The sequence below is a fragment of the Pseudophryne corroboree genome, chromosome 3 (genome assembly GCF_028390025.1).
Source record: "Pseudophryne corroboree isolate aPseCor3 chromosome 3, aPseCor3.hap2, whole genome shotgun sequence".
NCBI lineage: Eukaryota > Metazoa > Chordata > Amphibia > Anura > Myobatrachidae > Pseudophryne > Pseudophryne corroboree.
Window position 1 is genome coordinate 264,000,690 of NC_086446.1, and position 14,287 is coordinate 264,014,976.

The following is a 14,287-nucleotide window of genomic DNA, read 5'->3' on the forward strand; positions in this document are numbered from 1 at the left end:
ATAGGATAGAAAGCAGTGGCACTCTCAGGCTTTAGGAATTAATGTACACAGGACACAGCGGTCTCTGCTTTAGATATCAACGTTTCGATAATTTAATATCGTCATCATCCCTGTTCTAACGCGTTTCGTCCTTCCCCTTGAAGAAATCCTCATACCAGGACGAAACGCGTTGGAAAGAGACTGGATGCTCACCCCTCTGACTTCCCATTTGTGGACAGATAAGCCATTTTTTAACACTTAATCTTGTACGTTTGATACCTGCATTTACGGATAAATTCTTCCTTTATATCCTCGTAAATCCTGGATTTTCTATATGCGGACAGATAAGCTGGCTATACTTTATAATCTTGTACGGTTAATACCTACTCTTTTAAACAGACGAGCTGCTATATATGTTCTTATGCCTTTTTTTATTTTTTAAATTGTTTCTATATGTGACCTGCATGTACAAGGATACAGGTGTACTTTTCCAGAAACACTCCTGTTCAACTACCTGAAGTCAGGCTCAGTTGGAGCCAATACATGAGATCAGTTCCACTACAGCCTCTGGCACTACAGCCATCTGCCGCCCAGCCGACGTACAGGTGCCGGGGCTCCGGTGCCTTCCGATCCCGCCGGCTGCACACCACGGTGAGGCCGATTTGGAGCCGTGTGTGACAGCGTAGCCTTTGCATCGCCGCTTACAGCGTGGCTGGCTCCTGCTCACAGCCGGTGAAACACACCTGCGGCTCCACGACCATTTCTTCTCTACATCAGGTGACCTGCAGGGTGGCTCAATCGGAGCTGCCCGTGGGAGGACAGTCCAGCCGTTCCAGGTGAGAGCGCAGATACACCGTGTCGCATAGGTAACATCCAGCTGCCTGGGTATCATAGCCGGCTGACAGTTTGTGCACGGCTGCATTCCATCACAGCCCGGCGGCTATTGCGGACACTGCTCTCCCTCCCCGTGTGGGAGCCAGCGGCTGGCTGTATCAACATCACTCCGGGCTCTCCCTGTCAGTATCACCACAGTGGCCTGGCTTTCTTACACACAGTCGATCCGTTCACTTTTGTGTCTATTTGAGCAACCTAATTACACCCTAAGGATCTCATCCATTTTAGGAATATCGGAACTGACACATGTGTACATGGATTAAGGACTTTTTGGGACTTCCACGCACCAAGTGAGTCACTTTTTGGTACATAGACCCACCAGTCCAATATAACACCTTAAAATCACTGTTGGTACTGTATTTACAACTATATCTTCGGGGTCATATATTGTAGAATATCTGGAATTGTCTAATAGGAATTCCACTATTATAACTTACTTGAGCATAGAGATTTTGTATTTTATGATATACTGATTCATCTGAATTGTACTCCCGGGAGAATTGTTGTTACAATTTTAAAATAAATGTTTTTCAAATTTTGATTGTTGAGCGCAACTTGGCTTTTATTTCATTGAGAATATCTCCTAGGGACTGGCATTCCCTTTCCAAGTCGCTGCTGACAATCTTATACAACACCACTCACCGAGCGCACAGCTTTATTGTTTTTATTACATTTACAGGGGTGCAGTATGGTATGCCGGTGGCTGGGATCCCGGCGGCCAGCATACCGGCGCCGGGGATCCTGACCGCTGGCATACCGGCAGCTGGGCGAGCACAAATGAGCCCCTTGTGGGCTCGCTGCACTCGGCACGCTGCACTCGCCATGCTGCGGGCACGGTGGTGCGCTATGCACGCCACGCTATTTATTCTCCCTCCAGGGGGGTGATGGAGCCCGAAGAGGGAGAGTAGTTTTCGGTATGCCGGGTGTCGGGATTCCGGCGCTGGTATAATGAGCGCCGGGATCCCAACAGCCGGCATACTGAATACCACCCATTTACAGGGCAGTTTAGAAAAAGGTATTATTTTGTGTGGCAACATTATTCTAATGCAATAAACAGGTGTAGAGGATGTATTTTACATGGTTGTGCGCAGCCACTCCCTATGACCAAAAGAGCATCATCATAATAATAATAATAATAATATTTTTATTTATATAGCGTTCTTTCTCCAACAGGACTCAAGGCACTTTACAGACATCAAAAACAATGCATATAATACAGAGGATCTAAGTAATACAGCAATAGATAAGCCACACAGACATAAAAGAAAACCTTAAGCACACAGAAAGCATAATGCATGATTGGTGTAGGCATTTTGGGTAATAACTACCAAGGGTTGTGTATTCCACCCTCACAAGCATAATAAATAAATAAAAATCATAGAGACACATAATATTCCTAGACATTTAATTGAATAATTATATTTAATAACGTCATTCTAGCTGGAGAAGAGTCATGCGCCTTGATAAGCACTTGGTGGGACACTGATATGTGAAACCAAGGTGTTTTGCGCCATGCATTAAACATACTTTGCATATGGCTTATATTGTGTGTAGGTGCCACTTTTCATTTAAAAAAATATATAAATATTTGTTCATTTTTGTGTTTCTGAGACAGGTCTCACACATTTTATTGAATCTCACCATGTGCAAATTGGATTTACTCCCACAGATTTCTTAGCTTTGCAATTCCCATTGCAGGGCAATATAACATTTTAAAATTAAATGCTTGTTTATTGAATCATTTTGGTTTAGGAGATTACAGAACATACTTTTCTGTTCTATATTGAGTTTCTGGCCTTTAAAATGCTGTCAGGAGTAAACCAACGAGTGTAAATCTGTTGTATAATGACCTCCACACTGCCTTATAAATGCAGCTCATAAAAGGTGGGTCCAGGGCTGTTGGCTAGAAGATGGAGGAAGCAGCAGAGAATGTCAAGATATTTATTGAAATTCTTTATGTAGATTTGCCCTCCCTGGGAGTCATAAAACGTGGTCGCTGGAAATGGCGTGCAATGCTAAGCATCTTGACACCAGTAAAAGAATTGGTGAAGCGCTTTTAAAAGTGTTGTAAAAATGTGGCCTTCCCTCTTGAAGAGCAGAGTGGATGTGTTATTGCACAATAAAAAGATACATTTTGCTTAGCTATAAAGAAGCTAAAAGAGTAGTACCACATAGTGACCACGACATGCTGCGCACTAAACTGAGAAAAAAGTAACCAATTCATTCACTAGAAACTAGAGCAGCAGTTCACATAATGACCCTTTCTACTATGCAGGCAATGGTGTCACTTTAACAAAGCCAGTGATTGGTGCCTTAAGCTTATGCAATTATTGGTCCGATCACCTGATATTGACTGATACAGATGTGTTTGTAGGAGCGCTAGCCATTAAACAGCTTCAAGTGCTCCTGCAATGGTCGGATCGGGAAATCACAAAAAAATTTAGATGCCCGACCTCTTGATGCCACTGAAGAACATACACACTGAGCTTAAAATAGCTGATTGGTATACTGATTGGATAATCGCTCTGAATACCTTAGTGCATTTATAGGCTGAGCTTTCATTCAGCTGGCACAATGACTGTCTCCACTCTGTGTAGATGACTGGCGTCACTTATAATGGCAGAGTACTTTATCTAGGTTAGCAGTTAATGGGCCCCCCCAATTTAAAGGGTGGAGTTATATAATAATTAAGGAATGGAGTGATTAAAAGTGACTCCCTTTGACTCATAAAGGTTATCCCAGATCAACCCTATCTATACCAGAGATGCATTATGTATAGTGACAGTGTTCTTCTTTATTCCTGCACAGAGAGAGGCAGTGTGTCCTTACCTAAACTCTACTTTATAGCATTAAATGCTTTTTCATTATGTCTGTCCGATTGATGTGGCTCTGCTTAAAATGTGAATTGGAAATAAATTAAGTTAAAGGTTTATTCGGCTTGGCTAGAAATGACAGCGTGATCACCATTTGTTTCCTTTTTACTAGAATCTGGGGAAACAACAGCAGATGTCCAGTCCTCTAACCATCAGAGCGCCCTCATCTCTCTGACTTATATATACAAAGCATGATAATTATTTGTTTATGTACTCTGTAATTGGGTGCTGCGGAACCCTTGTGGCGTCATATAAATAAAGGATAATAATAATAATATCCCTGCAATGACACGCTGCTGATGTCACAAATGTCTACAGAGTAGATATTAGAAAGGCCACCTTGATGTTTTCATTATGATGCCATTTTTTTTCTGGCTCAGTCGTTATTTTCTTGCTAACAAATACCCCTTTTCCACTAGCTCCTTAAAACACGGGTAAATGCGCGGGGGCGCGCATTTACCCGTGTTTTTCCCTAGTGGAAACGGGTCCCCCGGCAAATTCCCGGATCAAGTGATCCGGGAATCCTACCCTGGTAGCTAGCCGGGTTGAACACGTGTTCAACCCGGCTAGCTGTCTAGTGTGAACAGTGCATAGGGAGGGCGGCGCTGGGAGATCATGTGATCTCCCAGCGCCGCCCCTACCGCGTCACTAGCGCGTCACCAACCCGGCAATTGCCGGATTGGTGAGCGCTGTCTGCAGGGGGCTGTAGCACGGGTCGCAGCCGTGTCAGGCGACACGGCTGCGACCCGTGCTACTCTAGTGGAAAAGGGGTAAAAGTGTCACATATCTAGGAATTATACATAGGTTTGTAGGAATGAAATATGTGAAGTTATCACGCTACAAGAGTAAAGTGTTATCAAACCTACAGGCTGATTTACATAAACGGTTAGGACCAGTAGAGTGGAAAACAGTTTATATAAGAAATGGTATAGAAGTATGCGAGGTTGCAGAATATATCAGTGAGTGCTTAGAAAAGGGTAGCTGGAACAGGACAATGGGGGTAATTCCAAGTTGATCGGAGCAGGAATTTTGTTAGCAGTTGGGCAAAATCATGGGGGTCATTCCGAGTTGTTCGCTCGGTAAATTTCTTCGCATCGCAGCGATTTTCCGCTTAGTGCGCATGCGCAATGTTCGCACTGCGACTGCGCCAAGTAAATTTGCTATGCAGTTAGGAATTTTACTCACGGTTTTTTCTTCGTTCTGGTGATCGTACTGTGATTGACAGGAAGTGGGTGTTTCTGGGTGGAAACTGGCCGTTTTATGGGTGTGTGTGAAAAAACGCTACCGTTTCTGGGAAAAACGCGGGAGTGGCTGGAGAAACGGAGGAGTGTCTGGGCGAACGCTGGGTGTGTTTGTGACGTCAAACCAGGAACGACAAGCACTGAACTGATCGCAGATGCCGAGTAAGTTTCGAGTTACTCAGAAACTGCACAGAGATGTCTTATCGCAACATTGCAAATCTTTCGTTCGCAATTTTAAGAAGCTAAGATTCACTCCCAGTAGGCGGCGGCTTAGCGTGTGCAAAGCTGCTAAAAGCAGCTTGCGAGTGAACAACTCGGAATGAGGGCCCATGTGCACTGCAGGGGAGGCAGATATAACATGTGCAGAAAGAGTTAAATTTGGGTGGGTTATTTTGTTTCTGTGCAGGGTAAATACTGGCTGCTTTATTTTTACACTGCAAATTAGATTGCAGATTGAACTCACCACACCCAAATCTAACTCTCTCTGCACATGTTATATCTGCCTCCCCTGCAGTGCACATGGTTTTGCCCAACTGCTAACAAAATTCCTGCTGCGATCAACTTGGAATTACCCCCAATGTTCTGCAAAGTTTTTATACAAACAGTACACATAAAATGTAAATAAAATGTTCTTGATGATAGAGTATTTTATCCAGTTCCTGCAGAAAGACGTAAAATTCACTGGACATCTGACCTCTTCTCACTCATTAACGCCAGTACTTTTCCCACCTAATATTACTAACTGCTGTACGCTGGGCTCTATTTGCAAAGCATAAAACAGGGGAGACATAGGGGGTAATTCAGACCTGATCGCTGGGCAGCGATTTTTGCAGCCCTGCGATCAGATAGTCACCGCCTACAGGGGGAGGGTATTTGAGCTGTGCAAGTGTGCGATCACATGTGTAGCAGAGCAAACTGATTTTGTGCAGTCTCTGCGCAGCCCAGGACTTATTCAGCCGCTGCAATCACATCAGGCTGTTCAGGACCAGATTTGACATCAGACACTCTCCCTGCAAATGCTTGGACATGCCAGCTTTTTTCCAAACACTCCCTGAAAACGGTCAGTTGCCACCCACAAACGCCCTCTTCCTGTCAATCTCCTTGCGAACGCCCATGCAAAAGAATCCTTTGCACAAATCCGACGCTGACTGGCGATCCCCGTTGCAGCTATCCATTGTCCCTGCGCATTGCGGTGCATACGCATGCGCAGTTCGGATCTGGACGCCCGCTGTGCAAAAACATACAACAGCGATCAGGTCTGAATTACCCCCATAGTGCAAAATCCTTTTTGTTAGTGCTGTAATAAAACTGTAAAGAAACATGCCCATGCTCAGTTATATCCAGATTGCACATGCTACCAGCTGTTTTACAATATTAATGCCATATAGGTATACAAAATAGATTTCTGTATACATAATATGGCTAAATTATTGCCATGCAGCTGGTACCATGTACAATAAGGATCAAACTGAGTGAGGACATATTTATTTCTGCATGTTTAAAAACTTTGCCTAGCGTTGTCATCAGTGTTGGATTGGGAAATGAAGGACCATCATGGAATGCAGTGGTTGGGGCCCAAGTGTAAGTACAGTGGCCAGTCACCACAGAGGAACTTGGCCAACCACTAGTGAGGACATGCATAGAACAGGTCCCCTTTAAAAAGGGTACAGGAGTCTTTCAGGACTACCCACTTTGATTGGCATGAGAGCTAATCTTGGTGTAGTTTCCATAGAAACAAACCAAGCACCCAAGTTCTCATCCATTATCCTGCTCCACCAAGTTACTGACCCCTAAAGGAGGGGTGGAGCACACAAGCAGTAGTTCCAACTGGGGATATACCCTGTACACCTGTGGGCCAGTCCGAACCTAGCTGTCATGGCTGCTTTCACTCAAGTCTATACAAAGCCTATTGGGTCTAGCTCTCAAGCCAGTCCTTGTCTACTTGTTACCCTCTGTACCTGAGAGGAGAGTGCATGTAACTGCAATTACATTTTGTTTTAAATATATACTGGATTATTCTAAGTCTGAAGCAAGTGGTAATGTGGACGGTTCTCATGGATTTCAGCATACTGTGCATTCACCAAAGAAAGAAATCAGCGACTACATTCTGTATGCGCCAAATCGCCATCCTTTTATTTGCTAGATACACACAGATTTGCTAGCGCGGATAGCAAAAGTCTTACTGTTGTGTATACTTTAATATAGGTCATATTGGGGCAGATGTATTAACCTGGAGGAGGCATAAGGAAGTGATAAACCAGTGATATGTGCAAGGTGTTAAAGGCACCAGCCAATCAGTTCCAATATGTAAATTAACAGTTAGGATCTGATTGGCTGGTGCCTTTAGCACCTTGCACATATCACTGGTTTATCACTTCCTTATGCCTTCTCCAGGTTAATACATCTGCCCCATTGTTTCTGAAAGGTTGATCAACTATTAAGTAGGCTGTCTTACCGGAAATTACTTTATTGCACATGGGGATCTTCTAGGGGTTTTTTCCCTCTTAATCGATACATTGGATATTTTACACATAAGTCACTATTAGTAAAAAAAAAATATCTATATAATAATCTCCTAAACTCAGTCCCATCACCAACATAATGCACAATGTGATACAGAGGATGCTCCTCCAATGGCCCCCACTTCAGTGAACAGACCTTAGCGTAGCAAGCAAGCAAAGTGAACATTAGGCAGTACGGATGGTGTAATGGTTAGCATTACTGCCTCACAGCACTGAGGTCATGGGTTCAATTCCCACCATGGCCCTAACTGTGTGGAGTTTGTATATTCTCCCCGTACTTGCGTGGGTTTCCTCCGGGTACTCCAGTTTCCTCCCACAATCCAAAAATATACTGGTAGGTTAATTGGCTCCCAACAATATTAACCCTAGTGTGAATGTGTGCGTGTACATGTGTTAGGGAATATAGATTGTAAACTCCACTGGGGCAGGGACTGATGTGAATGGCCAAATATTCTCTGTAAAGCGCTGCGGAATATGTGTGTGCTATATAAATAACTGGTAATAAATAATAATAATAATAACAACAACAACAGGTTAGTAAGCAGCCTTAGGATTTGGGAGAGAGGGAAAACAGGAAGGGGGAGGTTACATCACCTTGACCAATTAACAGCAACAAATGTATTAAATTACCATCAAATGCAAACTTGTGCACTTAGTATCAAAAGGGAGAACACAATCAAGCAAGACAATAACAGTCCCTATAGGGATTGTGAGGAAGGAATACATGGGGATGAGGGTACTAGTCTTTATTGAACAACATACAGGGGAACCCAGTGCTATTTTGCATTGGGAAAGGTATCCTTATTTGGGGGTGCTACACAAATGAAAGGACTGCCTTATAAGGCTAAGTAACAAGGCCTCTTAATGAAGGGGTAGAGGACGTTCCGTTTTATTTATTCATTTTTACACATGCTGACAGGTAATATACAGTAGCTCAAACTGCCAGCGGTTTCAGCTCTCTCGCCTCTCAGAAACACTTACAATTTTCCTTAATGGATAAAAGTCAAGACAGTGATTTTTAATATGGAACTTTAGAAAATGGCCCTTTTTACAGTAGTTTGCTAATGATTTGTTCTTTTACACATCTGCGACTTTCAGCACCAACCTTCCTTTAAAAAAAAACATTTACAAAATATCTCTTCTTAATATATTTTTCCCAAAGCTTTATTAATGCCTGTTGTTTTTTATAACCTGTTGCTTCACTCACCTTCCTTGATGTTCTTGCAGGACCTGGTAAATACTGATCTGGAAAGTTTCATTGTCAAACCGCTCTCGAATATAATCTTTATATATCCTGAATTCGGCAGCTGTCACAGCTTCACCCTCTGGTATTTTAGCAAGGTCAAACCGGAACTCCCGATGGTGACGTCTCTGATGAAAAAACTCTTTGTCATGTTCCACTAAAAGACAAGAAAATCATAGACTAAATATTTACTATGTCTTATTTGGATTGTGTCAATTATGTACATTTTACAAAGTTTCCGCTACAGCAGTAGTTCCCAAACTTTTTTGAATCACAGCGCCCTAGAGTATCAGAATATTTAGGCCAAAAGTTTCTTATTGAGAAATGTATAAATAAATGTGGTAAGAACATCTTAGTTTACCTCTTTTATAACACTATAGCAGTTGGGAGGCCACCTGTAACTCACTGAGGGGCAGATGTATTAACCTGGAGAAGGCATAAGGAAGTGATAATCCAGTGATATGTGCAAGGTGATAAACACACCAGCCAATCGGCTCCTAACTGTTAATTTACATATTGGAGCTGATTGGCTGGTTCATTTATCACCTTGCACATATCACTGGTTTATCACTTCCTTATGCCTTCTCCAGGTTAATACATCTGCCCCTGAGAGTCACTGCTCTGCAGCGCTGAATACATGCTATGCACGCACAGGAGTTCCGAATCTGCTTTTCCATGTGGAATTTTCCCACTTTATGTACACTATATTTTGCATCATGCTGTAGAACATCTAAATTAATAATAACACATATATCACAGATATTGATATTCAAAAATGTCCATTTTTATAGCTATTGTAAGATCATTATAACCATGCTTTGATGTGACGGTCTAAATCTGGAGGTACAAACTGCAGTATTGCAGTGGATAGCAGGCAATTGGGGCTGGTATAGCAGCATCATACCCCAAAATTACTGAAACACCCAATAGTGATTAAATAGATACATTGGGGGATATTCAATTGTTTGAAAAGTCAGTTGGGTGTCTCGGGGAGCGCTGGGCACGCCCCCAAAAGGCAAGAAAATGGTCTGTTTGGTGAGGCCACGCCCACTCGAGTGAGGCCACGTCCACCATGAGGGATGACACGACCCTTTTTTGGGTCGGCGCGCGACTTTGCCGCGCGATAGTCCCGAGTTCGACAACATGAAAGTTGGGATTTATGTGTATATATATATATATATATACTATATAGATATAGATATATATATATATATAGATATATATAGATATATATATATATAGATATATATATAGAGAGAGAGAGAGAGTGAGAGAGAATCAGTATGATATGCCAGATTAAGGGATTCCGGCAGTCATAATACCGACGCCAGGATCCCGATGCGGAAAAGACTGATTAGGGTGAGTGAGGGGTCTCTCTCTCCCTATATATATATATATATATATATATATATATAGTTATATACACATACACACAAACAAAACACGCACACACAATTTACAGAATTAGATAGATAACACTCTCTGCCGGTCTACAGGGACCAGTGCCCACAGTGAGTTGGCAGGGCTCCAGCTACGCTGTTTGACAACAGCTGGTGGGTCAGGTTCAGAATCACGAGAGTCAGCCGTCTGCAGCATGCAGAATCAGTGTTCACTGGCAGGACCCATCTCACAGTCCAGCAGCAGCTGTGTGTACACTTTTGCTTGCTGCAGCACAGCCTGAGAGATACCAGGCAGGAGCCATCCTGTCCCCTATTGCAGGTGAGCGGGGATTTTGGGACAGAAAAGCTTAACTATACAGCAGCAGCAGGTGTGCCACAGAGCTCAGATGGAAGAGCAGTGGTCACACTTGAATCCCGCTGTGAACCACACAAGTACTGCTGTACATGCAGGTTGTTGGCATTAGAGTGTTTTACCCACGCAGTCAGGATCACCTCTGAGTTATGCTTGAATCAGTAGGCACACACCGGAAAGCTCTTTGTGCTATAACTTGTTTATATAATGAAACTGGAACCAATCATAATACAAACTGGTAATCAGAACAGTATAACCGTGTATGAGCAGCAATCCCTGCATGCTCCATCTCTCTCCTTAATGTCACCTTCAGAACACAGGAACAAACAAGTGTAAGACATACATCACAGACTGTAAAACACATAACACATATACGACAGCTCCACCTGCTGTCTCTCTTGTGCAATTACACATCAAAATCTCACTCTATTGCAGTTTCTCAGCACAGGTTCCCCTCCAGGGCTTAGCGCCTGGGGTAGGCGTCCCGATTGCCTCCAGGTGTTTTGCTCCTGTTAAAGAACCTTTTGCTATAAGTATTCCCGGTAAAATCTAGTTAATGTCAGCGTGCTAGTTTTTACATTTATAGACTCTCTTTTCATCTAACCTCTCGACATGCCCGTTATATGCTAAACTCCTCTCCTCTACATGCCCTTTATATGCCTTTTCACTCCCAGCCAGGAGCCAGGCAGATGTTGTGATACTTAAAAGTGCTCTGGGGTTTGGACAAAGCAAAACTGATAGTTGAATACTTGCCTACTCTCCCAAGAAGTTGCAGGAATCCCCCACACACCTGGAAGAGCAGGCAGATCTCCCACATCCTGTCCGCGCCCTAGTAAAGCGGGCAGGATGCAGGGATAATCATCGGCATTCCCGTGCCCATGTGGAGGGGCTGAAATGAAGTGAATCGGGTCATTTTAGCCCCACCCCCTTTTAGCAGGCTTGTGAATCGCACAACATTTTCCCAAGGGATGGGGGGGGGCTTGATGATGTCAGAGACGGCACCACCCCTCAAAGTTCCCTGCAACGTCTCCCCTCCTTGAGAGGAGAAAAGTAAAGCAGGTAAGTATGGTAGCTGGCAGTCACAATCCACCTTTTATAAACAATAGAGGACTGTAGGTCACATAGCATATCTAGCAGCAACGTTAAATCATGACGAGCATGAAACCTAGTTGACATTTCTGGCAGAGTCTTCCCTATAATATTTTCTACAAGTCATCCAATGATATGTTAATGTCCTGCGAGTTACCCTAGCTGTAACCCCCAGAGTACATCAAAGACTTATACACCCAGAATAAACACTTTCTGTGCCCAGGCATGTGGCTTTGCCAGTCTTTTAATACTTACACACTCTACAAACATAAAATTCAGTTACAGAGTTCCTGTGTGGAAGTACTGTGTCCTGCTGGGATTTCAGGAATAAATGGGCAAAAACAGCATATTCACACTATGAGGTATGTACTGCACGCATCAGCTGGGAATAAAAGTCAAGATCTCTCAAAGTAGCATGCTCATACAGTCCTTGGACACTATTAGTGCTTTCTAGTGCTGGGTAGGACAACCTTTTGCCCTCAACCAGTCTGAATTATTTGTGGCATGGATTCAACAAGTTTGCTATAAACATTACTTAGAGATTGACATGTACACAAGCCTTAAATGATGGCTGACTGGAAACTGTCAACAGTATGGAGCGGTTATTTTTTATGTTGCCTCAGGGGTCTATTCATGAAGCAGTGAAAAGTGTGGAGAAGTGAGCCAGTGGAGAAGTTGCCCATGGTGACCAATCAGTATTGAAGTAACATTTATCATTTGCATACTATAAATTTATACAGAACAGCTGATTGGTTGCCATAGGCAACTTTTCCACTGGCTCACTTATCCACTCTTTTCACTGTTTCATGAATAGACCCCTAGTCTTCGAAAAAGTTCAGAAGTCTACCTGGCCAAGTTTATTCCAGGACCAATATTCACATAAGCAACCAGCAAGAAGATTTTTAATGCGTAATTTTAAAACTGTACACATGGAAGAATGTTAATTTTATCTGATGAGAACTGGGCAACAATATTGTTTATATTTTGTTGTATCTTTCCTCTGATATCAGAACAGTTATATTTAATCCCAAAAACATTTCTGTTACAGTCTGGGAGAATGACAAATTTTTGCGAATTTTCATGGACATCCAGGAGACTAGGCCACCCTCCCAGATCCCGCTTTTATCCACTGTAAGGTAGGTGGGGCCTTGATGACATGATCAGGCCAAATCTTTGTTCCTCAGGATGCAACTCTGCAAATCTTGCCATAGCACGCCTGCATCTTCCCCTTGGTTTCCCCTTTGGGAAAGATCAAAAGGAAGGTCCAAAAAGTAGGCAACTATGCTCTAGCCACTGACTGGAGCAATAAATGAACTATCCACTAGTGCCACTGTATGACATAAGATACAATGGCATTGTTTCCAATTGTGTCTGACTCACCTCCAGGAGAAGGTCCAAGTGGCAAATGCATGACGCATCCCAGTGGCAACTGCATTGTCTACACTTCTGGGAGATACCACAGAAATTCAGGATTAGGCAACTACAGTATATCAACCAATAGTATCCCTCAATATCCTTAGTACAGTAAACAGTAAAAACCTGTTGTTTGTATTCCAGACTGCTCCAAGAGGGAGCAACTGGTTTTTATGGTCACATAGAATAACCACTTGTAATCTTCGCATGGTGTTGGTGGCCATTTTGTGGACTGACACAATATTCATGAGAATTCGGCATATTCATTAATTAAGAACCAGTGATGTCACCAGGACTGTAACTAGCCAGTGCAGCCATTGCTGCGCAGATGCTCTATGGATGGAACTGCAATCTGTATATTACTACTATATAGCTCAGCGGCAGGCACCCGGCTTCTTGTCTGTGCAGTGTACTGTTCTCCTGGCTGAGCTGAGTGAGGCAGTGAGCTCTGCCTCCTCTGGCCCCGGCGGGCAGTGTCTGTAGGGAGAGATATCCTGACGTCTTTCTAGAGTGACTGCTGCCAGTCATAGTGAAGTGAGGAACAGTTCAGTGACTGGGCGCAAGAAAAAAGGTAATCAACACAGTAGCCTGATTTAAATAAGTCCTGACTCCTGGTCCACAGCCATGTGTGTCACAGACATTTACTGACATTTTCAGGGTGAGTGATAAATGTGAGAGAGAGGCATAAAAATCTGTGGAGGGAGAGGAGGATGAAGAGGGGGGAGGAAGGGAGTACCACAACCTGGCAGCTAGTTTAATGACATTCAGGACTTAATAATAATAATAATAATAACAACAACAATAACAACAACAATAATAATAATAATAATAATAAAACAGTCATTACTGTGCCAAGGGTAAGGTACTGATGTAGAAGGTGACCAATAAACAATAACTGTCTTCTTGTTTTGTTTGCCATCACCCATTTTAAATGAAGACAGGCTATACTGTGTGGTGTAATGTGAGCAAGTGACATTACTATGTGGCATAATGTGTATAAGGGGTACTACTGTGTGATGTAATGTGTACAAGGGGCTCTACTGTGTTGCGTAATATATATAAGGGGCATTCTGTGTAATGTAATGTGTATAAGGGGCTCTACTGTGTGGCGTAACATGTATAAGGGGCATACTGTGTGGCGTAACGTGTATAATGGACACACTGTGTGGCATAACTTGTATAAATGGGCATAATGTGTGGTGTAACGTGTATAAAGGGTTCTATTGTGTACTACTGTGTGGTGTAACATGAATAAAGGACACTACCATGCGGTGTAATCTG

The 14,287-nt window shown here is 43.0% G+C and overlaps 1 protein-coding gene across 1 annotated transcript in view; it reads right to left on the bottom strand.

The window, feature by feature from the left end:
- BMP7 (bone morphogenetic protein 7) overlaps positions 1-14,287 on the bottom strand; it is a 166,707-nt gene that overhangs the window by 73,070 nt on the left and 79,350 nt on the right. Inside the window, exon 2 of the mRNA XM_063959038.1 lies at positions 8,717-8,909. Within this exon, the coding sequence (XP_063815108.1) occupies positions 8,717-8,909 (193 nt within the window). The remainder of the gene's footprint in view (positions 1-8,716; positions 8,910-14,287) is intronic.